Source organism: Scyliorhinus torazame, chromosome 9 (assembly GCF_047496885.1).
Source record: "Scyliorhinus torazame isolate Kashiwa2021f chromosome 9, sScyTor2.1, whole genome shotgun sequence".
Classification (NCBI taxonomy): domain Eukaryota; kingdom Metazoa; phylum Chordata; class Chondrichthyes; order Carcharhiniformes; family Scyliorhinidae; genus Scyliorhinus; species Scyliorhinus torazame.
Window position 1 is genome coordinate 86,828,801 of NC_092715.1, and position 25,996 is coordinate 86,854,796.

The window sequence follows — 25,996 nt, forward strand, 5'->3', positions numbered from 1 at the left end:
CATTTAGACTTGGTCAGCTGAGGTCTCTAAGTATAGGTAATTCAATGTCTATGAATTCTTTTTAAATTGCAACAGTACTTGGTCTTATTATTATGACAATCTGTTTAAAAATGTGTGCAAATTCTATTACAGTATGGAGGAAATCATTGAGCACTATAGGAAGGAGCAGATTGTTGAAGGTTATTACCTCAAAGATCCTGTCCCCTTGCAGGTGAGTTATAATCTGTGTAAATGAAGAAACATTGTTATATATGAGTCACATGATTTTAAAATACTTAATCTAGAGATTTTATTTTTGTCTATGCATGGAATGGTAGTGATTGGAGATGGATAGAGAGCTGGTTAGCAGACAGGAAGCAAAGAGTTGGAATAAATGAGTCTTTTTCCGATTGTCAGACAGTGACGAGTGGGCTACCACAGAGATCAGTGCTAGGACCCCAACAGTTCACATTATATATTAATAATTTAGACAAGGGAACTAAGTGTATTATCTCCAAATTTGCAAATGATGCAAAGCTGGGCGGCAGGGTGAGTTGTGAGGAGGTTTCAGAGATGCTTCAGCGTGATTTGGACAGGCTGAGTGAGTGGGCATATGCATGGCAGATGCAGGATATGTGGAAAATGTGTGGTTATCCACTTCGCTAGCAAAAATAGGAAAGCAGATTATTACTTGAATGAGTGTAAATTTAGAGAGGTGGACACTCAGCGAGATCTTGGTGTCCTCCTGCATCAGTCGCTGAAAGTAAGCGTGCAGGTACAGCAGGCAGTAAAGAAGGCAAATAGTATATTGCCCTTCATAGTGAGAGGATTTGAGATGTTTTACTGCAATTGGACAGGGCATTGATGAGGCCACACCTGGAATATTGTGTGCAATTTTGGTGTCCTTGTCTGAGGAAGGATGTTCTTGCTAGAGGGAGTGCAGCGAAGATTTACCAGGCTGATTCCTGAGATGACAGGACTGCCATATGAGGAGAGATTAAATTGGCTAGGAATATATCCATTGGAGTTTAGAACAGTGAGATCTCAAGCTTATAAAATTCTAACAGGTTAGACAGGGTAGATTCAAAAAGAATGTTTCTGATGGTGGGGGTGTCCAGAACTAGGAGTGGTAGTTTGAGAATAAGACGTAAGCCATTTAGGACTGAGGTGAGGAGAAATTTCTTCACCTAGAGAGTGGTGAATCTGTGGAATTCAGTACCACAGAAAGTAGTTGAGCCCAAAACACTGTGTGATTTCAAGAAGGAATTAAATATGGCTTTTGGAGCTAAAGGGATCAAGAGATATGGAGGGGGGAAAGGTGGGATCAGGCCATTGAATTTGATGATCAGCTATTATAATGAATGGCCTACTCCTGCTTCTATTTTCTTTTTTAATTCTTTTTTTAAAATTTAAGAGTACCCAATTATTTATTTCCAATTAAGGGGCAATTTAGCATGGCCAATCCACCTACCCTGCACATCTTTGGGTTGTGGGGGTGAGAATCACGCAGACACGGGGAGAATGTGCAAACTCTACACGAACAATGACCCGGGGCCGGGATCGAACCCGGGTCCTCAGCTCCGTGAGACAACAGTGCTAACCACCGTGCCGCCCTTCATGCTTCTATTTTCTATGTATGTTTCTATGTAGACATGTTGAAATGTGCATAGGCTAACAATGAGGATGGACTGATATCTGCTTTGTTTCGTGAGAGTGATTTTTGTTGGTTCTAAAATGTTTTTAATCCTTATATAATCTTGGTATTTTCTGATCTGGCTGAACATTTGAAATATATATGCCAGTAGAGTCCCGTCCCCATGATACTTCCAACTCCCATTCTGACAACAGGTGATGTGCCTCTTCACTGTCCATGATCTGTACATTTTGTATAAAGGAGGTGAGTCTATTCTTTGGAATATGTGTCCTAATTGAACAATTAAGCAGCCAGATTTTGTGAGTTTAAAAATAAACAATGTTATTTATTCTCACATGCTTAAGCCAAATTAAATGTGACATCTCTAATACCCATTCTCACACCCACTCGCTTGGACCCACAGAGAATCAATACCGATTAGGTAATGCACTTTTACAGACTATCGTGATCTCAGTCTCTGACTTATGAATTCCGTTTCCCACTTGGTGGATCTGAAGTTTCTTGGATGATTTGATGCTTTAAAGTTGAAGTGAAGGTCTTGTAAAGCAAAAGATTCCCAGTCGGCTGTGCTGTTTCCTCTATACACATTTCTAGAGGTTGGTTCTCAGGTGAATTTGAAGTTGGAACAAGTTGGGAACATCCTTCTGGGATCTTCCACTTTCAAGGTATTGCTGTTAATTACTTTGACTGCTTGGTGACTTGCAACTAATTCACAGTCTGGGTTCTGACTACTGGTTCAATGGCTTTTTGGTGAAACTGCAAACAGCTTGTGCTAATTATTAACAAGCAGTTAAAAAACATGACTGTCTGACCATGTGACTTCCACAAGTTGAAAGTATTTTCCAAATACTGTGTTGATTGCAACATCCTGTCTTGTGGTTTAACATCTTTGGTAAGTCTAGCTTGGATGGGGAAAACAAAGGAACATTGACAGGTCCATTTATTCCTGTCTGCCACCAATTGAGTTTCAGCCTCCCCTTTAGTTCAGGGTGAAACCTGGGGACAGGCAAACTGGCAAATCTATAGTCTTTTTGTGTTGGTCCATGCTTCAACTAAGTGGTGTGAATTCCCAGGATGGCTGTCAATGTCTATGTTTAATTAGGTATTTGCTTGAGACTGGGTATTGTCTGCAGCTTAAATGCCAATGGTCACATGATTTGCAACAGCCATTTTAATAGCTTGTTTGTGTCCAGTTTAAGTACAAAATATGCTGGGGCATGACACTGCCACCCTCAGTGCAAACATTAGCTTCCATAGATTAGTCCATAATGCCTCTTTATCATTTATTTGATTATGCAGTGTCCAAAAAAAAGCCATAAATCTCAAAAACATCTCGAGAAAAAATAGACACTAATAATCTTCATAATGGGCGGGATTCTCCCGCAACTGCCCGGATGGCCCGACGCCAAGAACGGTGCGAACCACTCCGGCGTCAGGCGACCGAAAGGTGCGGAAAGCTCCGCACTTCCGGGGGCTAGGACAGCGCCGGAGGGGGTGACGCAGCGCCAACTGGCGTCCAAGGGCCAGCGCGAGTTGGCGCATGCGCAGGACCGCTGGCATGGTTCCGCGCGTGCGCAGACCGGCTGTTCTTCTCCTCACCAGCCATAGCGGAGCCCTAAAGAGGCGGAAGGAAAGAGTGCCCCCATGGCACAGGCCCGCCCGCAGATCGGTGGGCCCCGATCGCGGGCCAGGCCACCTTGAGCCCCCCCCCCCGGCCGAGGACTCACCAAGCCGGCCTACAAGCCAGGTCTCGCCATGATGGACCATGTCCATTTCATGCCGGTGGAACTGACCAGGAAACGACAGCCGCTCGGCCCATCGGTGCCCGGAGAATTGCCGGGGGGCCAACGGCCCCCGACTGACACGTCGTAAACCCCGCCCCCGCCCATAAACCGGTGCCGGATCGCACCCCCCCCCCCGGGTTTCTCCGACCCGGTGGGGGATCGGAGAATCCCGCCCAATATCTCTGAAAATGTTGGTGAAATAGCATACGGTGAAGACCATATTTATTAAATAGTATTAAACAAAATGAGTAATAGCTATTGAATTGAGTACAGTAAAACAACGCTTGATTTTCAAATAGCACAATGCCAAATCTGGGAGCACTGGATATACATCAGGTTAGTTTGAGAGCTGATGTCTGTAAGAAAAGCTATTTGCGGGGACTTCCGGTGGCGACTATGAGGGAGTAGGTCGCACATTTGGTGGCTCCCGTTTCGGTTGGACTTTTGGACCTTTTCCCCCGACTTTTTTGCGCTTTTGAGCGCTGAACTGGAAAGCAGTAGTACTCAGGCACTGAACCCATACAGAGTTGTATGGACTTAAGAAGCCGGAGGGACCGTAAACAGCAGAAGAAATGGTCAAACAAGGGCACGGTGAAGGCTGTGAGAGAGACCGATATGGCCAGTGTCCAGAGCAAGGCGCCGACAGCCCAGCCTACAATGGAGCAGCTGCTACAGGCCATGCAGGAGGGCTTTTTAGCTCTGAAGCGCGGTAATTTTGAGCCGCTCCAGAAGTCGATGGACCGAATGGAAAAAAGGCTGGATGATCAGTCTGAGAAGCTCCAGAAGCTGGAGAAGACGGTGGAGGAGCAGGCAGACTTACAAACGGTGGCGGATGTGGAGATTCGAAGGCTGAGGGATCAGCAAAAAATGCTCCTGGAAAGGCTGGAGGAGCTGGACAACAGATCTCGGCGGCAGAATGTAAGAATTGTTGGCCTCCCGGAAGGAGCTGAAGGGTTGGATGCCGTTGCATATGTGGAGGGTATGTTTCAAAAGCTGCTGGGGAACGAGATGTTCCCTCGCCCGCCGGTGGTGGACAGGGCACACAGAGTGCAGGTGGGACAGCCGCGACGAGAGGGTCCTGCACGAGCGATGGTGGTCAGGTTCCACTGGTACCTGGATAAGGAGCGTGTTCTGCAATGGGCCAAGGGCACACGAAGCTGTACATGGGACAATAGCACCCTGCATGTTTACCAAGACCTGAGCACTGAGATGGCCAGGAGGAGGGGAGGCTACAGGCAGGTGAAGGAGATTTTGTGCAAGAACAAAGTGAAATTCGGGCTGCTTTTTCCGGCACGACTGTGTGTTATGTATGAGAGCCAGCACCACTATTTCGAGGAACCCGAGGAGGCGATGAACTTTGCTAAGAAGCAAGGGCTGGCTCTGAGCTGAGGACTCTTGGACTCATGGTAGAACTTTTAAGTCTATTTTGTTTCTCTTTCGCTTGGATTGGATTGGATTTGTTTATTGTCACGTGTACCAAGGTTCTTTTTGTTTTTTCGACATTTTTAGGTTGATGTATTTTGGTTGCGATGTGTTTTTCTTGTTCTTTTTCGTGGTTTCCCTAAGTGTTTCCTTTTTGGGGCGTCTTGTTGGGTTGGAGGTTTGGTTGGGGGCAAATAAAAAAGAAAATAGCTAAAAAGGTGTGGTTATGTTGGGGGTTTCGGGGGAATTTTTTGCAATCTTTTTCTGTGTGTGGAGGGGAAGGGCTGAGAGTGCCTGGTACTTCTTATCTCTATCTGTTTGATCTAAATTGCACTATTGTAGGGGATGTCTTTGACTTGTATAGAATATGTGTTTAAGCAGGGCTGGTTTGGGGAAGTGGTATGGATGGGCCGGGGGGAGGAGAGCCAGGGAACAATGGGTGAGAGACGTGCTGGCTCCAAAGCGGGCAGCCACCAGGCTAGCTGAGTGGGCTAGTCAGCGGAAGCCAGGTGGGGGGGGGGGATTCATACAGTTAGACTAGAGCAGGGGTTAGGTGGTAGGATGTGTTACTAGGGGGAGGAGGGGGGGAAGTTGATCTGCTGACGAAGATGGAAACTGGACATGGCAACAGTGAGGAGGTCATGGGTGGAGCTGGCCAGGAGGCAGGCCAGAGGAAGCGCGACACATGGCTGGGGGGCTGGCCAAGGAAAGGGGATGACTGATCGGCAAAGGGGGGGTGCGAAGTGCCCCCCAACCAGGCTGATCACCTGGAATGTTAGAGGGCTAAATGGGCCAGTGAAGAGGGCGCGTGTGTTCGCGCATTTGCGGGTTCTGAAGGTGGACGTAGTCATGCTGCAGGAGACGCACCTGAAAGTGGCAGACCAGGTTAGGTTGAGGAAGGGCTGGGATGACCATTCATTCGGGGCTCGACACTAAGACTAGGGGGGTCACGATCCTGATTAGTAAAAGGGTTCAATATGAGGCGGAGGGTACAGTTGTGGATGGGGGCGGCAGATTCGTTATGGTTAGGGGTAAGCTCGAAGGGGTGTGAGTAGTCTTGGTCAGTGTGTATGCCCCTAATTGGGACGGTGTGGATTTTATCAGGTGGTTGCTAGGGAAGCTCCCCGACTTGGACTCACGCAAACTGATCATGGGTGGGGACTTTAACACAGTCCTGGACCCGAGCCTGGATCAGTCGTCTTCAAAAACGGGCAGGTTGCCAGCGATGGCAAAGGAACTGAGAGGGTTCATGGAGCAAATGGGGGGAGCTGATGCGTGAAGATTTAGCTGGCCATCGGCGAGGGTGTTTTCGTACTACTCCAACACCCATAAGGTGTATTCCCGAATTAATTTCTTTGTCATGAGTAGGGACGTGCTGTCAGGGATGGTGGGGACGTAATATTCGGCAATTACCATATCGGACCATGCTCCACACTGGGTAGACCTACGGATTTGATGGAGGTTGAAAGTTGGATTGCTAGCGGACGAGGCGGTGTGTGAGAGACACCGGAGAAGTCTCTGCAACAGTGCTCTGGGAGGCACTGAAGGCAGTGGTGAGAGGGGAGCTGATCTCAATCCGGGCACATAGAGACAGGGCAGAAACGGACCGACTGGTTCAGGAAATTTTACGGATGGACAGGAGTCCCCGAGGCCAGAGTTACTCAGGAAACGACAGAGGCTGCAGGCCGGGTTCGGGGTGCTGACTACAGGCAAGGCTGTAGAGCAGCTTAGAAAGGCAAAAGGCGCGATATATGAGCAGGGAGAGAAGGCCAGCAGAACGCTCGCGCCACAACTAAGGAAGAGAGAAGTGGCTAGGGAGATAGGAAGGATAGCGGATGGGGAGGGAAATCATGTGGGAGACCCGGCAGGGTTGAACAAGGTGTTTTGGGACTTTTATAGTAAGCGATACACTTCTGAACCCCCCAGGGGACCGGAGGGGATGAGACGGACTGACCTTCCCAAGAGTGGGTAGGGGGTTGGTAGACGGACTGGGGGCCCTGGTTGGGATCGAAGAGGTACTAGGGGGCCTGAAGGTCATGCAGTCGGGTAAAGCCCGGGGGCCGGTGGGTATCCGGTGGAGTTTTACAAAAAGTTTGCCGAGATAGTGGGGCCGGTGCTGGTCAGGGTTTTTAGCGAGGCAAGAGACAGAGGGGTCCGACCCCCGACGATGTCGCAGGCCACTATTTCGCTTATTCTGAAATGGGATAAAGACCCGGAGGCCTGTGAGTCTTATAGGCCGATCTCTTTGACCAACGCAGGCGCTAAGTTACTGGCCAAGATCTTGGCGACTAGAATTGAGGACTGTGTACCGGACGTAATTGCGGAGGACCAAACTGTGTTCGTAAAGGGTAGGCAACTGGCGGCCAATCTAAGAAGGCTGCTTAATGTGATCATGATGCCTCCGGAGAGCAGGGAGGCAGAGATAGTGATAGCTATGGATGCGGAAAAGGCTTTCAACCGGGTCGAGTGGGACTATCTGTGGGAGGTGCTGGGAAGGTTTGGGTTCGGGGAGGCGTTCATTGACTGGGTTAGGCGGTTATACCGGGCCCCAGAGGCTAGTGTAAGGACGAACAGGACAACATCAGATTACTTCAGACTAACTGCAGGACAAGACAGGGTTGCCCTCTCTCCCCACTGCTGTTCACGCTGGCCATAGAGCCGCTGGCAATTGCTCTGAGAGCTTCAAAGGACTGGAAAGGGCTGGTCCGGGCTTAGTGGAACATAAAGTCTCGTTATACGCGGATGACCTGTTGTTATACGTAGCGGACCCAATGGCGGGGATGGACGGCATCATGGAAATCTTGAGGGAATTTAGCCAGTTTTCAGGATATAAATTGAACATGGCTATGAGTGAGTTGTTCGTAATTCAAGGAAGGGGACAGGAGAGTAGGCTGAAGGGGTTGCCGTTCAGGCTGGTAGGGGAAAGCTTTTGATACTTGGGGATACAGGTGGAACGGGACTGGGGCAGGTTGCATAAGCTCAACCTGCCCCGATTGGTGGAACAAGTGAGGGAGGAGGTTCGGAGTTGGGATGCGTCCCGCTGTCACTAGCGGGGAGGGTGCAGACTGTCAAGATGACGATTCTCCCGAGATTCTTGTTCATATTTCAGTGTCTCCCCATTTTCATCCTGAGGTCCTTCTTCAAGAGGCTGAATAAAATTATCCTGGGATTTGTCTGGGCGGGGAAGTCCCCGCGGGTGAGGAAGGTGATGCTCGAAAGGAACATAGGGGAGGGGGGTCTGGCGTTGCCGAACTTTAGCAACTACTACTGGGCAGCCAACATAGCGATGATAAGGAAATGGATGGTGAGCACGGGGTCGGTCTGGGAGCGGATGGAGGCTGCTTCGTGCGGGGGCACCAGTTTGGCGGCCCTGGTTACGGCGCCTCTGCCGCTCCCGCCAGCGAGGTACTCCACCAGCCCTATAGTGGTGCCGGCTTTGCGGATCTGGGGCCAGTGGAAGAGGCATATGGGGGAAGTGAGAGCATTGGTGTGGACCCCAATCTGCGGCAATCACTGATTTGCCCCGGGGAACATGGACGGTGGATATCGACTGTGGCGGAGGGCGGGGATTGTGAGGGTGGGTGATCTGTTCCTGGAAGGGAGCTTTCCAAGCATGAGGGCATTGAAGGAGACGTTCGGGCTGGCGGGAGGGAATTACTTTAGATACTTACAGGTGCGGGATTTCGTGCGCAGACTGGTGCCATCCTTCCCACGCCTCCCGCCAAAGGGGTGGAAGGACAGGGTAGTTGCTAGGTGAGGGTAGAGTCTCAGATATTTACAAAGAACTAATGGGAGCAGAGGATACACAGACTGATGACCTGAAGCTTAAGAGGGAGATAAAGCTCGGGGGGGAGATGGAGGACAGTATTTGGGCAGAAGCTCTGGGCAGAGTAAACACGACTGCAATATGTGCCAGGCTCCATCTGATCCAGTTTAAGGTCGTGCCGGGCCCACATGATGATGGCCCAGATGAGTAAATTTTTCGGGCTGGAGGACAAGTGCGCCAGATGCACCGGTGGGCCGGCTAATCATGTGCACATGTTCTGGTCGTGCCCTAGACTCTGGGTACTGGCAGGGATTCGCGGACATCATGTCCCGGGTTTTGAAAACTGGTGTGGTAATGAGTCCTAAGATGGCAATCTTTGGGGTGTCGGAGGGCCCGGGAATCCAGGAGGAGAAGGAGGCCGATGTCTTGGCCTTTACTCCCTGGTAGCCGGGCGACGAACACTGTTGGCATGGAGGGACTCAAAGCCCCCGAAGACCGAAGCATGGCTATCGGATATGGGGAGCTTTCTCGGTCTAGAAAAGGTTAAGTTCGCCTTGAGAGGTTCACTATCGGGGTTCACCCGGAGGTGGCAGCCATATATATGCCAAAAATACCTCAATAGAATTGTTTATGTAAAAAAAAAGAAAAGTTATTTGCAATCGATGACCCAGAAATTCCTGTTGTTGCTTTGAGTCTATATAGCAGTAAAGTGAGCAGGAAATAGAGTCTAGACCATAAGACCAAGCCATCACTTTTGTTTCCCTCTGGGCAGTTCTAATTGTCAGTTATACAGTTTGATCTTTCTTTGCGTCAACTTGATCTCTAATCAAAATGATATATAAAGGGTAATTAGCCGGTTTATTTTTTCGCTTTTTATACTTGCAGAGCAAAGCTGGGCAGTACAAGATCTTGGATCTGAATTCAGGTTTCAGTTTGTGTTGCAATAAGAATTGTGGACTTTTTATGAATGTATCAATTGTTATTTGGTATTAAGACATTGATTGGAATATGTAGAGTTGAATCATTGGTCATTTCATTGCCAATATACATGAGCAAGTGCACTTCAATATTAAGAGTTTAGAGTTGGCATTGTGCTTGTCTTTATGGTTTGTGATTTGTGATGTGTTTGACAATGCGATGATGCAACTAATTCAAGATTTCAATTTTCTTTTAGCATCAAGAACAAGTACTCGATGAGTCTGATGGTCGAGAAATATACAATACAATCCGGCGCAAGACAAAGGATGCACTTTATAAAAATATAGTGAAGAATGGTTACCTCTGGAAAAAGAGTAAGAAAATCTAACTTGGAGATTGTTGAGTTTGACTTCCCCATACACAACATTCTGTCTTAAAGGCATTGACCTTTTGTGTGGATGTTGCTGAAAAATATTTTTCTGTCTTTGCATTCATAAATAAAAAACCAAGATAGTATCTGCTGATTAACTACAGAGCACATCAAAATGACAGGGAAAGCACATTGGTCTGTCAAACTTGCCCCATCCAGACAGGGTGAAGCATTGGCCTACTCCTTTATTTACAATCTGTTGAAAAGTCATGTTAACTCTGTTTCTCTTTTCCACAGGTGCTACCAGAAGTGCCGAGTTTTTCCAGTATTTCCTATTTTTAGTTCAGTTTTACAGCATCCACTGTATTTTGGTTTTGCCTTTGTCCCTCCCAGGAGATTGTGATTAACCAAAAAGGTGGTGGGAAAAATTAAGACAATTTTGAAAAAACACGCTGAGACATTTCTGTTTGTCCTACTAAAATTATACAACAAATGCTTTACGTAGCCATTGACAGCTAAAATTCCTCCTGATCAAAGCTAAATTTTAACATACACCCTAAACTGAAATGACTAAACTTTTTAAAGAACTTATATTTGGCACATGCTTTGGTGGTATTTGGCTAAGGAAACTATTTCCAAAAATGTCTCTCCTACCATCAACTCAACTTATCCAATTTGACAGAATTCAAATTCCTTTATTGTTTTATAAGCACATGTCGAGGTGAACTGGCCCCAATTATTTGAGCCTACTCTTATAACAGGTTCCCTAGGTTTAATTTAGCCATCCAGCTTTACAAGTTGGCCAAAAACATAGCAAACATACCAAAAAAAAACGTGTCAACCCGATGAGGCTAGAATACAGGACTACTTGCATGTCAAGCAACATAACTGGCAAGTGATAGACCGAGCTAAGCGATCCCACAACCAACAGATCAAATCTCTGCTCTGCAGTCCTGCCATATCGGTTGTGAATGGTGGTGGACAATTAAACAACTCATTGGAGGAGGAGGCTCCACAAATATCCCAATTGTTTATGATGGAGGAGCCCATCACATCAGTGCAAAAAATGAGGCTGACTGAAGCATTCACAATAATCTTCAACCAGAAGTGTCGAGTGGATAATCCATCTCAGTCTACTCCAGAGGTCCTCAGCATCACAGATGCCAGCCTTCAGCCTGAGAACATTCCGACAATAGTACTGAAGACTTCTGCTCCAGAACTTGCCTCTCCCCTAACCAAGTTGTTCCACAACAGCAACAACATCGGCATCCACCTGGCAACGTGGAAATTGCCCTATGCACAAAAAGCTGGACAAATCCAACCCGGCCAATTACCGCCCTATCAGTCTACTTTCAATCATCAGTAAAGTGATGAAAGGGTCATCAGTGCTAACAAATGGCACTTAATTATCAATAACCTGCTCACTGACTGTTTGGGTCCCGCCAGGGCCACTAATCTCCTGTACTCATTACAGCTTGATTCAAACATGCACAAAAGAGCTGAATGCCAACGGTGAGTTGAGAGTGACTGTCCTTGACATCAAGGCTGTATTTGATCAAGTATGACATTCAAGGAGCCCTCGCAAACTTGGAGTCAATGGTAATCTGGGTATACTCTCCACTGGTTGGAGTCATAACCAGCACAAAGGAAGATGGTTGTGGTTTTTGGAGGTCAGTCATCCCAGTCCCATGACATGACTGCAGGAATTCCTCAAGGTAGTGTCCTCGGCCCAACCATCTTCAGCTGCTTCATCAATGACTTTCCTTCCAACATGAGGTCAAATGTGGGGATATTCGCTGATGATTGCACAATGTTCAGCACTGTTCGTAACTCCTCAGACACTAAAACAGTCCACGTGCAAATGCAGCAAGACCTGGACAATATTCAGGCTTTGACTGACAAATGACCAGGAACATTTCATAGAATCTCTACAGTGCAGAAGGAGGCCATTCGGCCCATCGAGTCTGCATCAACCCTCTGAAAGAGCACCCTACCTAGTCCCACTCACCCGCCCTAGCCCCGTAACCTCTGGACATTAAGGAGCAATTTTAGCATGGCCAACCCAACTAACCTGTATATCTTTGGAATGAGGGAGGAAACCGGAGCACCAGGTGGAATTCCACGCAGACACAGGGAGAACATGAAAACTCCACACCAATTCACCCAAGGCCAAAATTTAACTTGGGTCTCTGGCGCTGTGAGGCAGCAGTGCTAACCACTGTGCCACAATGCCTCCCCACATCGCGCCACTCAAGTGCCAGGCAATGGCCATTTTCAATAAGAGAATTAAACCCTCGCCCTTGACATTCAATGGCATTACCATCACTGAATCCTGGGGATTACCATTGACCAGAAATTGAATTGGACTAGCCATATAAATGCTGTGGCTACAAGAGTAGGTCAGAGGGCTAGGAATCCTGCAGCGAGTAAATCACCTCCTGACTCCCCCAAAGCCTGTTCACCGCCTATAAGGTGCAAGTCAGGAGTGTGATGGAATGCTCCGCATTTGCCTAGATGAGCGAGTTCCAACAACGCTCAAGAAGGTCTTGCAGGAACTCATCAAGGATCCTTAGACAGCACCTTCCAAATGCATGACCATTCCCATCTAGAAGGAAAGGGTAGCAGGTACAAGGGAACACTACCACCTGGACGTTCCACTCCAATTCACTCACCATCCTGACTTGGAAATATGTCTGGGTCAAAATCCTGGAACTTCCTCCCAACAGTGAGTGTAATTATCCCAAATCGACTGCAGCGGTTCAAGAAGGCAGCTCGCCAGTATCTCAAGGGAAATTAAGGATGGGCAACAAATGCTGGCGTAACCAGCGAAGCCCACATCGCTTAAAAATGAATTTAAAAAGTCCCCTCCTTTTTAAATAGTAATAACCTATACAAAACACATTTTCATCATAGAACATAGAAAAATACATTACAGAACAGGCCCTTCGGCCCACGATGTTGTGCCGAACCTTTGTCCTAGATTAATCACAGATTATCATTGAATACACAGTGCAGAAGGAGGCCATTCGGCCCATCGAGTCCGCACCAGCTTCTGGAAAGAGCACCCCACCCAAGGTCAACACCTCCACCCTATCCCCATAACCCAGTAACCCTACCCAACACTAAGGGCAATTTTGGACACTAAGGGCAATTTATCATGGCCAATCCACCTAACCCGCACATCTTTGGACTGTGGGAGGAAACCGGAGCACCCGGAGGAAATCCACGCACACACGGGGAGGATGTGCAGACTCCGCACAGACAGTGACCCAAGCTGGAATCGAACCTGGGACCCTGGAGCTGTGAAGCTGTGAATTGTGCTATCCTCAATGCTACCGTGCTGCCCTTAAGAACAAATTAGCTACACTATATAATACAGGCATACAGTCTTTGACTTTACAATGCCATTTAACACATTTCTAGATTGATACTCGTTCGAATACAAGACCAGGGATGTACTTCTGAGGCTGAATAAGGCTCTGGCCAGGCCCCATTTGGAGTATTATGAGCAGTTTTGGCACCCATATCCATGGAAGGATGTGCTGGCCTTGGAAAGGGTCCAGAGAAGGTTCACAAGAATGATCCCTGGAATGAACAGCTTGTCGTATGAGGAACAGTTGAGGACTCTGGGTGTGTACTCATTGGAGTTTAGGAGGATGAAGGGGGTTCTTATTGAAACTTACAGGATACTGCGAGGCCTGGATAGAGTGGACGTGGAGAGGATGTTTCCACTTGTAGGAAAAACTAGAACCAGAGGACACAATCTCAGACTAAAGGGACGATCCTTTAAACCAGAGATGAGGAGGAATTTCTCCAGCCAGAAGGTGGTGAATCTATGGAACTCCTTGCTGCAGAAGGCTATGGAGGCCAAATCACAGAGTGTCTTTAAAACAGAGATAGATAGGCTCTTGATTAATAAGGAGATCAGGGGTTATGGGGAGAAGGCAGGAGAATGGGGATAGGAAAATATCAGCCACGATTGTGTTAACTTCTGGCAGCTGTTGAGTAAAGAGTCAAGAGTCAAGCTCCTTTTCACAAACACCTTTATTTACCTTGAACACACTCAATACAAATCTCTATCACCACATCACATGCCCAAAGAGCCACCTGCAACCACCTAGCCTCACTCACCTGCCCTAGCCCCATAACCTCTGGACACTAAGGAGCAATTTTAGCATGACCAACCCAACTAACCTGTATATCTTTGGAATGTGGGAGGAAACCGGAGCACCAGGTGGAAATCCACGCAGACAACCAGGGGCTGGTTTAGCACAGTGGGCTAAACAACTGGCTTGTAATGCAGAACAAGACCAGCAGCGCGGGTTCAATTCCCATTCCGGCCTCCCCGAACAGGTGCCGGAATGTGGCGACTAGGGGCTTTTCACAGTAACTTCATTGAAGCCTACTTGTGACAATAAGCGATTATTATTATTTACACATCAGTGTCAATTATTGGATACTTAACATCAACGAGACATCTAATTGGAATGTCTCTTAACCCATTCCTTACCAGATTGAATGGCGGAGCAGACTCGATGGGCTGAGTGGCCTAATTCTGCTTCTTTAGCGTATGGTCTTTCCCTCATCAGATGCAAGCTCCCGATCTCAGTTCATACTGTACATGTGCATCAATGTTCAGTTGCTGTTCGCACATTTGTAGTACAGTACTTGGTGCCTTTGATGTTCCAAACTGTTCCTTGAAATTTAGAGTTTCTTGGCCCGTAATAATGGCAGGAAAGCATAAATCTGGTGTAAGAGATTTTTCTGCTTCTAAGAAACATAGAGCAATTAAAGCAATGGAAGTAAAAGTGGAAATACTTAAGAGTTCTGAAAAGGTGAGACACAAAAGAGGGAGCTTTGGATGTCCCCTGATCTTGGCTAGTCTTGGGTTTCCAACTCCATTTCCTTGGCTGCTCCCCATATCCATTAATTTACGGCGAGACAAAATATCTGCCTATCCCAGCCTTAAATCTATTCAATAATGGAACATCCAGAACCGTCGAGGGTAGAGAATTCCAAACCACAGGGAATAGTTGAGGCAAATAATATAGATGCATTTAAGAGAAAGATAGGGAGAAGGAAATGGAGTGTTATGCAGGGAATTAGATGAGGAGGGATGGCAGGAGGCTCAAGTCAGTGGCCTGGAGTGGTTGTGCTGAATTACCTGTTTCTGAGCTTTATGCTCTGTATAATGTATTGTTCCTCGAATATAAATTCTTTTTGTAGGACTTTATAATGAAGAAATTTGAGTAAAATCTCTGTTTTACAACCTTGTGGCTAATGTGGCAAGTTCCTCGCTGCCCCTGCCATTAACTGCTCGAAGGTGCATGAGAGCACTTCTGATATACTTGGCTCGCCCTTCTGTTTTTTTTTTTGCACTTTGATTCTTTTCAGTATAACTGAAATTGATCTCACCATCAACAGAATAATATTGAGTTGTAACTATATTGTGATATCAAGATAAATATTGAACTGTTCCTGAATATTTTCCCTAAATGAGCCACAAATCTTGAATTTGTTTGTTTCAGGCAAAGGTAAACGATGGAAAAACTTGTACTTCATTTTGGAGGGGAATGACTCCCAACTAATCTATTTTGAAAGTGAAAAGAGAGCCACAAAACCAAAAGGATTAATAGACCTCAGCGTTTGTACTGTATATGGAGTTCATGACAGTCTGTTTGGCAGGTGAAGATATTTTCCTGTTTTATTTGAAGTGTTATACGTTTATCTGTAGTTTTGTGTTTTTGTGTGTGAATGCTGTAGAAGCTTTTGACACATTATCAGGCCATTGATTTGTTGACGGAGATGGGAAGGGTAACACTATGGGAAGTAAACTGGTTGATGGGAAGCAAAGCAGCAGGTTAGCACATGGGAAGGTGGGTTCAACTACATCGAAAGTTATGAAAAAAGATAAAGGGAAGAAGAACTCAGGAGATGTTATTAATGGCGGTGTTAGGATTCAGAAAAAGGTATTAAAACTAGCATGAAGGCACTTTAACTGAATGCTCGTAGCATTCAAAACAAGATAAATGAGTTGACGGCACAAATCATTGCAAATGAGTATGATTTAGTGGTCATTACAGAGACATGGTTGCAGGATGGTCACGACTGGGAGTTAAGTATCAACAAAGGACAATACAGTACAGGAACAGGCCCTTCGGCCCGCCAAGCCTTCGCCGATAACATGTCCTATCTAGACCAACCGCCTGTATCCTTATATACACTGTCTGTTCATGTGCCTATCCAGATAAGTCTTAAAGGTCACTTAACGTATCTGCCTCAACCACCTCACTTGGCAGTGCATTCCAGGCCACCAACACCCTCTGTGTAAAAAAACTTCCCCCACACATCTCCACTGAACCTTTCCCCCCTCACTTTGAACCTGTGCCCCCTTGTAATTGTCATTTCCGCCGTGGAAAAAGCCTCCAACTGTTCATCCTATCTGTACCCCAATATTTTATGAACTTCTTTCAGGTCGTCCCTCAGCCTCCGTCTCTCTAGGGAGAACAATCCCAGTTTATTCAATCTCTCCTCATTGCTAATACCCTCCATACCAGGCAACATCCTGGTAAACCTTTTTTGTACTTTCTCCAAAGCCTCCACGTCCTTCTGTGGAGGTTTTGTGCGGTGACCAGAATTGGACACAGTATTCCAAATGTGGCCTAACCAACATTCTATATACCTGTAACATACTTTTCGTGCTTTATACTCGATACCCCGTCCTATGAAGGCAAGCATGCGATATGCTTGCTTTACCACCATTTCCACCTGTGCTGCCACTTTTAAGGGTCTGTGGACCTGCACACCCAGATCACTCTGTGTCTCTATGTTCCTGAAGGTTCTGCCATTTATTTTATAGCTCCCACCTGAATTGGATCTACCAAAATGTTTCACCTCGCATTTGCCCTGGTTAAATTCCATCTGCCATTTCTCTGCCCAATTTTGCAGCCTATCTATATCCTGTTGTATTCTCTGACAATCTTCATCGCTATCCGCAACTCCTGCAATCTTAGTATCACCCGCAAACTTGCGAATCAGACCAGCTTTGTTTTGTTCCAAGTCATTTATATATATTACTAAGAGCAGAGGTCCCAGTTCTGATCCCTGCGAAACACCACAAGTTACAGACCTCCATTCGGAGGGGTATCAGTATTCGGAAGAACAGGCAGGAAGGTAAGGGGGGTGGTGTAGCACAGATATTTAAGGATGACATCAGGGCAGTGTGAGAGATGATATAGATGCTATAGAGAAAAAAGCTGAATCCATTTGGTGGAAATTAGAAATAGCAAGGAGAAAAGGTCATTGATAGGCAAAGTCAATAGGCCACCAAATAATAACATCACGGTGGGATGGGCAATAAACAAAGAAATAACTGATCCATGTAAAAATGGTACGGCAATCATGGGGATTTTAGTTTTTCGAACAGTTTGTAATGGACCTGATAAGGGAGCAAGCTATTCTAGATCTGGTCCTGTGTAATGAGGCAGGAATAATTAATGGTCTCATTGTTAGGTATGCTCTCGGAAAGAGCAACCATAGTATGGTTGAATTTAAAGTCCTGATGGAGTGTGAGAAGGTAAAATCTATACCAGTGTTTTCTGTTTAAACAAAGGAGATTACAATGGGATGAGGAAGGAGTTGATTAGGGTAGATTGGGAGCAAAGACTTTATGGTGGGACAATTGAGGATCAGTGGAGGACTTTCAAAGAGATTTTTCACTGTGCTCAGAAAAAGTATGTACCAGTGAAAAGGAAGGACTGTAAGGAAAAAGGATAATCAGCCGCGGATATCGAAGGAAATAAAGGCGGGTATCAAATTGAAAGAAAAGGCGTACAAAGTGGCAAAGATTAGTGGGAAACTAGAGGATTGGGACATCTTTAACAGTCAACAGAAAGCCACGGAAAAAACTGTAAAGAAAAGTAAGATAGATTTTGAGAGTAGACTAGCTTAGAATGTAAAAACAGATAGCAAAGGTTTCTACAAATATATGAAATGAAAACGAGTAGCTAAGATAAACATTGGTCCTTTAGAGAATGAGAAGGGGAATTTAATAATGGGAAATGATGAAATGGCTGAGGCATTGAACAGGTATTTTGTGTCGGTCTTCACAGTGGAAGACACAAATAACATACCAATAATTGATGGCAAGGAGGCTCTGGCAGGTGAGGACCTAAAAACGATCATTATCACTCAGGAGGTAGTGTTGGGCAAGCTAATGGGGCTAAAGGTAGACAAGTCTCCTTGCCCTGAAGGAATGCATTCCAGAGTATTAAAAGAGGTGTCGGGGAAAATAGCAAATGCGCTCGTGGTAATTTACCGACATTCGCTGGACTCTGGGGCGGTTCTGGCAGATTGCAAAACGGCAAATGTAATGCCACTGTTTTTTTAAAAAAAAAAGGTAGACAAAAGGTGGGTAACTATAGGCTGGTTAGCTTAACCTCTGTAGTGGGGAAAATGCTTGAATCTGTCGATATGGAAGAAATAGCGAGACATCTGGATTAAATTGTCCCATTGGGTAGATGCAGCATGGGTTCATGAAAGGCAAGTCATGTTTGACTAATTTAGTGGAATCCTTTGAGGACATTTCGAGCACGGTAGACAACAGGTGTATCTGGATTTCCAGAAGGCATTCAACAAGATGCCACACAAAAGGTTGCTGCATAAGATAAAGGCGCATGGCATTCCAGGTAATGTATTAGCATGGATGGCGGATTGGTTAACTAACAGAAAGCAAAGAGTGGGGTAATACTGTTTTATACAATCTGCCTGTCTTTGGGATGTACAGACTACATACCATTTGGTTAGGAAATGGGCTGAATGGCAAGAGACAGAGTAGGCATAATGGGCAGGATGTGACTCCTGGTCTCCCGCAAAAATCTGTGTTAAGACCTCAAACATTCAACAAACTTGTTCAAGACATCAATGTTGGTATAGAAACCCAGGGCCTGGATTCTCCATTTTTGGGACTATATCCCCGCACCGTCGTGAAAACTGTGGTCTTTTACGCCAGGAAAATTGGCGTCAAAAGGCCACAGATTCACTGCCTTGCAGCGGGCTAGCAGGCAGCTGTCGTGGAGCTCGCAGCTCCAGCTGCCGATACGCCTCACCCCCCGCACTTATGGGTCAGACGCTGCGCATGCGCACGGCGGCGGCCTCCGGCGGCTGTGTCGTGCTCCATGGCGGAGTCAGACCGCGGAAATAGTGCCCCTGATCGGCCGCTCGCACAAAAATAACCCAGTCCCGAATGAGGCACCCCCTGCCCTCCGATCGGCCCGCCCCTGACTGTGGCAGCCCCAGATTGAATCCACAGCCGCCACACGGGTCAACGGATGGTGGGACATGAGTGGTCCACGCCATCGGGAATTCGGCCGGTCGGGGACGGAGAATAATGGTGTGGGCCTCAGGTGGTGGATACTCCCCGAGTACGCCGCTTTTCATGGGGTGGAGAATCGCGGTACTGGCGCCGGGCCCGATTTCATGCGGGAAACTGGATTATCCGCCCCGTCGCCGAATGCGATTTCGGCGTCGGGATGCGGAGAATCCAGCCCCATATCTCAAACTTTGCCGATGACACAAACATATGCGGCTTGGTAAAAAGTGTAGATGGAAGTGTAAAATTAGAGATGTTAATAGTGTTGCTGAAAATAAACATTTTGTTGAAGCTTTTTGTCTTGCACTCACTGGGGCAAGCGCAAGAATATCAATGTTAAGGGAAGCAACAACTGTTTGAGAAGAGGGTGCCAATTGGTTGGCAAGTAGGCTCTAATTGGTAAAGACATTGCCACGGAGAATGCACTAGTTGATGGTGATTGACAGTGCCAAGCATTGTTTGAAACTTGAGCTAGACAACTTGACTCTGATTGGTGGAGGAATGAGCTGACAAATGGCTATCATTTTGTTTAGCTGAAACAGACACTAGGGGCAGGATTCTCCGAAATGGAGGCAGAGTATTCGCGCCGTCGTGAACGCCGTCGAGGTTCACGACGGCGCGAAACGGCCCCTATCCCGACCGATTCAGGGCCCGATAATGGGCTAGGCGTGGTGCCGCGTCAAGGCAGCGCCGCATACATGACGCGGCCGGCGCCGCATAACTGCCGTCACCCGCGCATGCGCGGGTTGGCCGGCGCGAACCTGCGCATGCGTGGTTGCCGTCCGCTCCGAGTCCGCCCCGCAAGAAGATGTCTGACGAGAGCCCCTCCAATCCGGCTGATAACGTGGAACGTGAGGGGCCTGAATGGGCCGGTGAAGAGGGCTTAAGTGTTCGCGCACTTGAAGGGACTGAAGGCAGACGTGGCTATGCTCCAAGAGACACACCTGAAGGTGGCGGACCAGGTTAGGTTAAGAAGGGGATGGGTAGGACAGGTATTTCACTCGGGACTGGACGCAAAAAATAGAGGGGTGGCAACTCTGGTGGCAAAGCATGTGTCATTTGAGGCCAAGACTATCGTAGTGGATAATGGAGGGAGATATGTGATGGTGAGTGGTAGGTTGCAAGGGACGTGGGTGGTGTTGGTAAATGTATACGCCCCGAACTGGGATGATGCTGGATTCATGAAGCGCATGTTGGGGCGCATTCCGGACCTGGAGGTAGGAGGACTGATAATGGGAGGGGACTTCAATATAGTGCTGGATCCAGCACTGGACCGCTCCAGATCAAGGACGGGAAAGAGGCCGGCGGCGGCCAAGGTGCTCAGGGGGTTTATGGATCAGATGGGGGGAGTGGACCCATGGAGGTTTGCAAGACCGCAGGCCAGGGAATTTTCTTTCTTTTCCGACGTGCACAAGGCCTACTCCCGGATAGATTTATTTGTTCTGGGCAGGGCGCTCATCCAGAGGGTGGAGGGGACAGAGTATTCAGCCATAGCCGTTTCGGACCATGCCCCGCACTGGGTGGAAATGGGGCTGGGAGAGGTGAGGGACCAACGCCCGCTGTGGCGGCTGGACATGGGACTGCTGGCAGATGAGGTGGTGTGTGGGAAGATGAGGGGGTGTATCGAAAGGTACTTGGAGGCCGACGACAACGGGGAGGTGCGAGTGGGGGTGGTATGGGAGGCGTTGAAGGCGGTGATCAGGGGAGAGCTAATCTCCATCAGGGCTCATAGGAAGAAGACAGAGGGCATGGAAAGGGAGAGGTTAGTGGGGGGGATTTTGCGAGTGGACAGGTGATATGCAGAGGCCCCGGAGGAAAGAGTACTTGGGGAAAGGCGACGGCTCCAGACGGAGTGTGACCTGTTGACCACGGGGAAGGTGGAGGCACAGTGGAGGAAGGCGCAGGGGGCGACCTACGACTACGGGGAAAAGGCCAGTCGGATGCTGGCACACCAGCTCCGTAAGAGGACGGCAGCGAGGGAAATAGGGGGAATCAAAGATGGATTGGGAGCCACGGTTCAGAGTGCAACGAAAATAAACAAGGTATTCAAGACCTTCTATGAAGAGCTGTACAGATCCCAGCCCCCAGGGTGGGAAGAGGGGATGAGACGATTCCTAGACCAACTGCGGTTCCCGAGGGTGGAGGAGCAAGAAGCGGTTGGTTTGGGGGCACCAATCGGGTTGGAGGAGCTGAGTAGGGGTTTGGGGAGTATGCAGGCGGGGAAGGCCCCGGGGCCGGATGGCTTCCCGATGGAGTTCTATAGAAAGCATGTGGACCTGTTGGCCCCGCTACTAGTGAGGACCTTTAACAAGGCAAGACAGGAGGGGACCCTGTCCCCAACAATGTCGGAGGCGACAATTTCCTTGATTCTGAAGTGAGACAAGGACCCACTGCAATGTGGATCGTACAGGCCGATTTCGCTTCTCAATGTGGACGCTAAGTTATTGGCAAAAGTGCTGGCCACGAGGATTGAGGACTGTGTCCCAGGGGTGATTCATGAGGACCAGACGGGATTCGTAAAGCACAGGCAATTAAATACTAATGTGCGGCGGCTCTTAAATGTGATAATGATGACATCGGAGGAGGGAGAGGCGAAGATAGTGGCAGCTATGGACGCGGAAAAGGCCTTTGACCGAGTAGAGTGGGAGTACCTCTGGAAGGTGTTGCGTAGGTTTGGGTTCGGGGGAGGGTTTATTAGCTGGGTTAAGCTCCTTTACAGCGCCCCGGTGGCGAGTGTGGTGACGAACCGGCGGAGGTCGGAGTACTTTCGGCTGTACCGAGGAACGAGGCAGGGGTGCCCTTTGTCCCCCCTGTTGTTTGCATTGGCGATCGAACCCTTGGCCATATCACTGAGGGAGTCTAATAAATGGAGGGGGGTGGTCCACGGGGGAGAAGAGCATCGGGTGTCGCTATACGCGGGTGACCTGCTGCTGTACGTGGCGGACCCAATGGAGGGCATGGTGGAGGTCATGCAGACTCTGAGGGAGTTTGGGGAGTTCTCGGGCTATAAGCTCAATGTAGGGAAGAGTGAGCTTTTTGTATTACAGGCAGGGGACCAAGAAAGAGGGATAGGGGACCTACCACTGAGGAGGGCGATGGGGAGTTTTTGGTATCTGGGGATCCAGATAGCCAGGAGTTGGGGGGCCCTACACAAATTGAATCTGACGAGGTTGGTGGACCAAATGGAGGTGGACTTCAAAAGATGGGACATGTTGCCGCTCTCGTTGGCGGGTAGAGTGCAGTTGGTCAAAATGGTGGTCCTTCCGAGGTTTTTGTTTGTGTTTCAGTGCCTTCCCATTGTGATCACCAAGGGCTTTTTCAAGAGAGTAGGTAGGAGTATTATGGGGTTTGTGTGGGCGAATAAGACCCCAAGGGTAAGGAGAGGGTTCCTGGAACGCAGTAGGGACCGAGGAGGGCTGGCGCTGCCAAACCTAGGGAGCTACTACTGGGCAGCAAATGTGGCGATGATCCGCAAGTGGGTTATGAAGGGAGAGGGGGCGGCATGGAAGAGGATGGCGTCCTGTAAAGGAACAAGCTTGGGAGCATTGGTGATGTCACCGCTGCCGTTCTCGCCATCAAAGTATACCACGAGCCGGGTGGTGGCGGCAATATTAAGGATCTGGGGCCAGTGGAGACGGCACAGTGGTGCAGTGGGAGCCTCGGTGTGGTCCCCGATCACGGGTAACCACCGGTTTGTCCCGGGGAAGATGGACGGGGGTTCCAGGGCTGGCACCGGGCGGGGATTAGAAGAATGGGGGACCTGTTCATTGACGGGACATTTGCGAGCCTAGGGGCACTGGAGGAGAAGCTTGAGTTACCCCTGGGAAATGCATTTAGATATATGCAGGTGAGGGCTTTTGTGAGACGACAGGTCGGGGAATTCCCGTTGCTCCCGGCACAAGAAATTCAAGACAGGGTGATCTCGGGTGTATGGGTCGGGGAGGGCAAGGTTTCGGCAATACACCAAGAGATGAAAGAAGAGGGGGAAGCCCTAGCAGAAGAGTTGGGAGGAGGAGCTGAGGAGGAGATCGAGGAAGGTTTGTGGGCTGATGCCCTGGGTAGGGTTAATTCCTCCTTCTGATGTGCCGGCTCAGCCTGATACAATTTAAGGTGGTTCACAGAACACACCTGACGGGGCCGAGGTTGAGTAGGTTCTTTGCGGTCGAGGACAGATGTGGAAGGTGTTCAGGGAGTCCGGCGAACCATGTCCACATGTTTTGGTCATGCCCGGCACTGGAGGGGTTCTGGAGAGGAGTGGCGGGAGCAATATCTCAGGTGGTGAAAGTCCGGGTCAAGCCAAGCTGGGGGCTAGCAATATTCGGAGTAGTGGATGAGCCGTGAGTGCAGGAGGCGAAAGAGGCCGGAATTCTGGCCTTTGCGTCCCTAGTAGCCCGGCGAAGGATCTTGCTATTGTGGAAGGAGGCGAAGCCCCCTAGCCTGGAGGCCTGGATAAACGACATGGCTGGGTTCATAAAGCTGGAGAGGATTAATTTTGCCTTGAGAGGGTCTGCGCAGGGGTTCTACAGGCGGTGGCAACCGTTCCTAGACTACTTCGCGGAGCGTTAGAGGAAGGTCGGTCAGCAGCAGCAGCAACCCTGGGAGGGGGGGGGGGGGGTGGGGATGAGAGATTGTTTGAGGGGCTGGATGAGCAGGAGATAACATGGAGGGTGGGGGAAACTGGCACGTGCGGTTGAGAGCCAGTGTATAAAGCTAGGTAAATATACCATTTTGCCATGTATATATCTTGTTCAGTGCGATTTTGTGTTATTTTGTTACGGGGGGGTGGTTATTGTTTGTAAGGGGAAAAAATTATGTTGCTAAAAAAAACTTTAATAAATATATATATATTTTTTAAAAGATGTCTGACGGATCTTGCGGGGCTGCGGAAGAAAGGAGGGTCCTCCTTCAGAGAGGCCGGCCCGACGATCGGTGGGCACCGATCGCGGGCCAGACCACATTTGAGGCCCCTCCTGTGCAGGATCTCCCCCCCCCCCCCCCCCCCCCCCAGCGTTCCCGCGATGTTCCCGCCGGCAGCGACCAGGTGTGGACGCCGCCAGTGGGAACCCACCGTTTTGGGCAGGCCGCTCGGCCCATCCGGCACTGAGAATCACGGGTGTACCGGTGAATCGCCATTTTGGCTGTCTCGGGCGATTCACTGGACCGCGCCGCGCAAAACGCGAATGTGCCGATCTGGCCGCTTCCGTGAATCGCGGGAGAGCGTCGGACCGGCGTGGCGGGAAAATATGGCGACCCAGGCGATTCTCCAAACTGGCACGGGAGCGGACAATTGCGCCCAAGGTTTATGCATATGCTTTCTGTCTGCAAAAAATATGATATTGATGTGTATTAATAATGTAGCTTCCACCACATGCAAATGTGCCATGCTGCAAGCTCAACTGATGATTTTTAATTTGTTACCAGGTAATGTTTAGTACCTTGAGAGTCTCCTTTTTAAAAAATTCTTCCTAACTCCCAGTAGCTCAGGAGCAGCGATGTGGGGATGTAATAATCTTACATTAACACTGCAATGAAGTTACTATGAAAATCCCCTAGTCGCACACTCGGCACCTGTTCGGGTACACTGAGGGAGATTTCAAAATGTCCAATTCACCAAACCAGCACGTCTTTCGGGACTTGTGGGAGAAAACTGGCCCACCCGGAGGGAACCCAAACAGACACGGGAGAACGTGCAGACTCTACTCTGACCCAAGCCGGGAATCGAACCGGGTCCCTGGCACTGTGAAGCAACAGTGCTAACCACTGTGCTACTCTATTAGCACAAGTCTTTGAAAGTGGTTGAGAAGGCTGTTACAGCTAAGGATACCATATGCTTTTGTATCATTAGAAGCTTGGAATAAAAAAGTAGGAATTTGCACTAACCTTTATAAAACACTTGGTTGGGGATTATGACCTCACACTATATAAATTATTAAGTGTATATAGCTTTGTTTAAAAAACATAATAATGTGGTTGAATCTATGCCTGTATGTGACCCAAGATCAAAAGGAACTACCATCGCAGCATTGTGGAAATTTGCAGCTTGTGATCTTTGAAGAAACACTAATAAACTCCTGTGGGCTGGAGAGACCAAATTGAAAGGGAACCATATAAAGGCCATCTGTATTTTATAAGCAGGACTAGTCAACCGGAACCTATCCATCAGCTAGAGCAAAGGACCCCACAACCTTTCTAGTCTTAATTGTTGGAACATTTAGCCATCTCAGAAACACAGACTGGGGATATGCACCATTTGTCGAAGACTCTGTGAAAAGGTGGGGGTTATGTGACATGGAATCCTCTAGCTTGTGTAACAGTAATATTGCCTTGCTGTATGAAAAAAACTCAGTCTGCCATTTTACCAACTACAAGCAGCAGGTCAGAGAAGGGGATCTGACCAAATAGAATACCTAGCCCCATCTACACTGTTTCTACTGCAAATTCTGTACCATCACCTACATGACTGATTCATCTCTGCATGCCTAGCTCATGTGAAATTAGCTCCACCACTAAAGTGAGTTATGCAGCATTAGTTTTTAGTCTGTCTACCTCCGTGAAGGAATACCTCATTGGGCCATGGTTCTGGACTCTTGAACACATGTAAAACAATTATTTTCTCTGTGATCTTTGCTCTGTAAAGCTTTCTATCCTCGATCTCTTATTTTTTTACCTTAGGTATGCACAGGAAGCAATATTGCAATCCTGCTCGTAGGGTCTGAGTGTGTGAAAATAACTA

At 48.2% G+C, this 25,996-nt stretch overlaps 1 protein-coding gene across 1 annotated transcript in view; it reads left to right on the forward strand.

The window, feature by feature from the left end:
- Nucleotides 1-25,996, forward strand: part of LOC140429358 (ras GTPase-activating protein 1-like) — a 374,654-nt gene that overhangs the window by 165,461 nt on the left and 183,197 nt on the right. Inside the window, exons 9-11 of the mRNA XM_072516226.1 lie at nt 133-211; nt 9,780-9,897; nt 15,422-15,578. Of these exons, the coding sequence (XP_072372327.1) occupies nt 133-211; nt 9,780-9,897; nt 15,422-15,578 (354 nt within the window). The remainder of the gene's footprint in view (nt 1-132; nt 212-9,779; nt 9,898-15,421; nt 15,579-25,996) is intronic.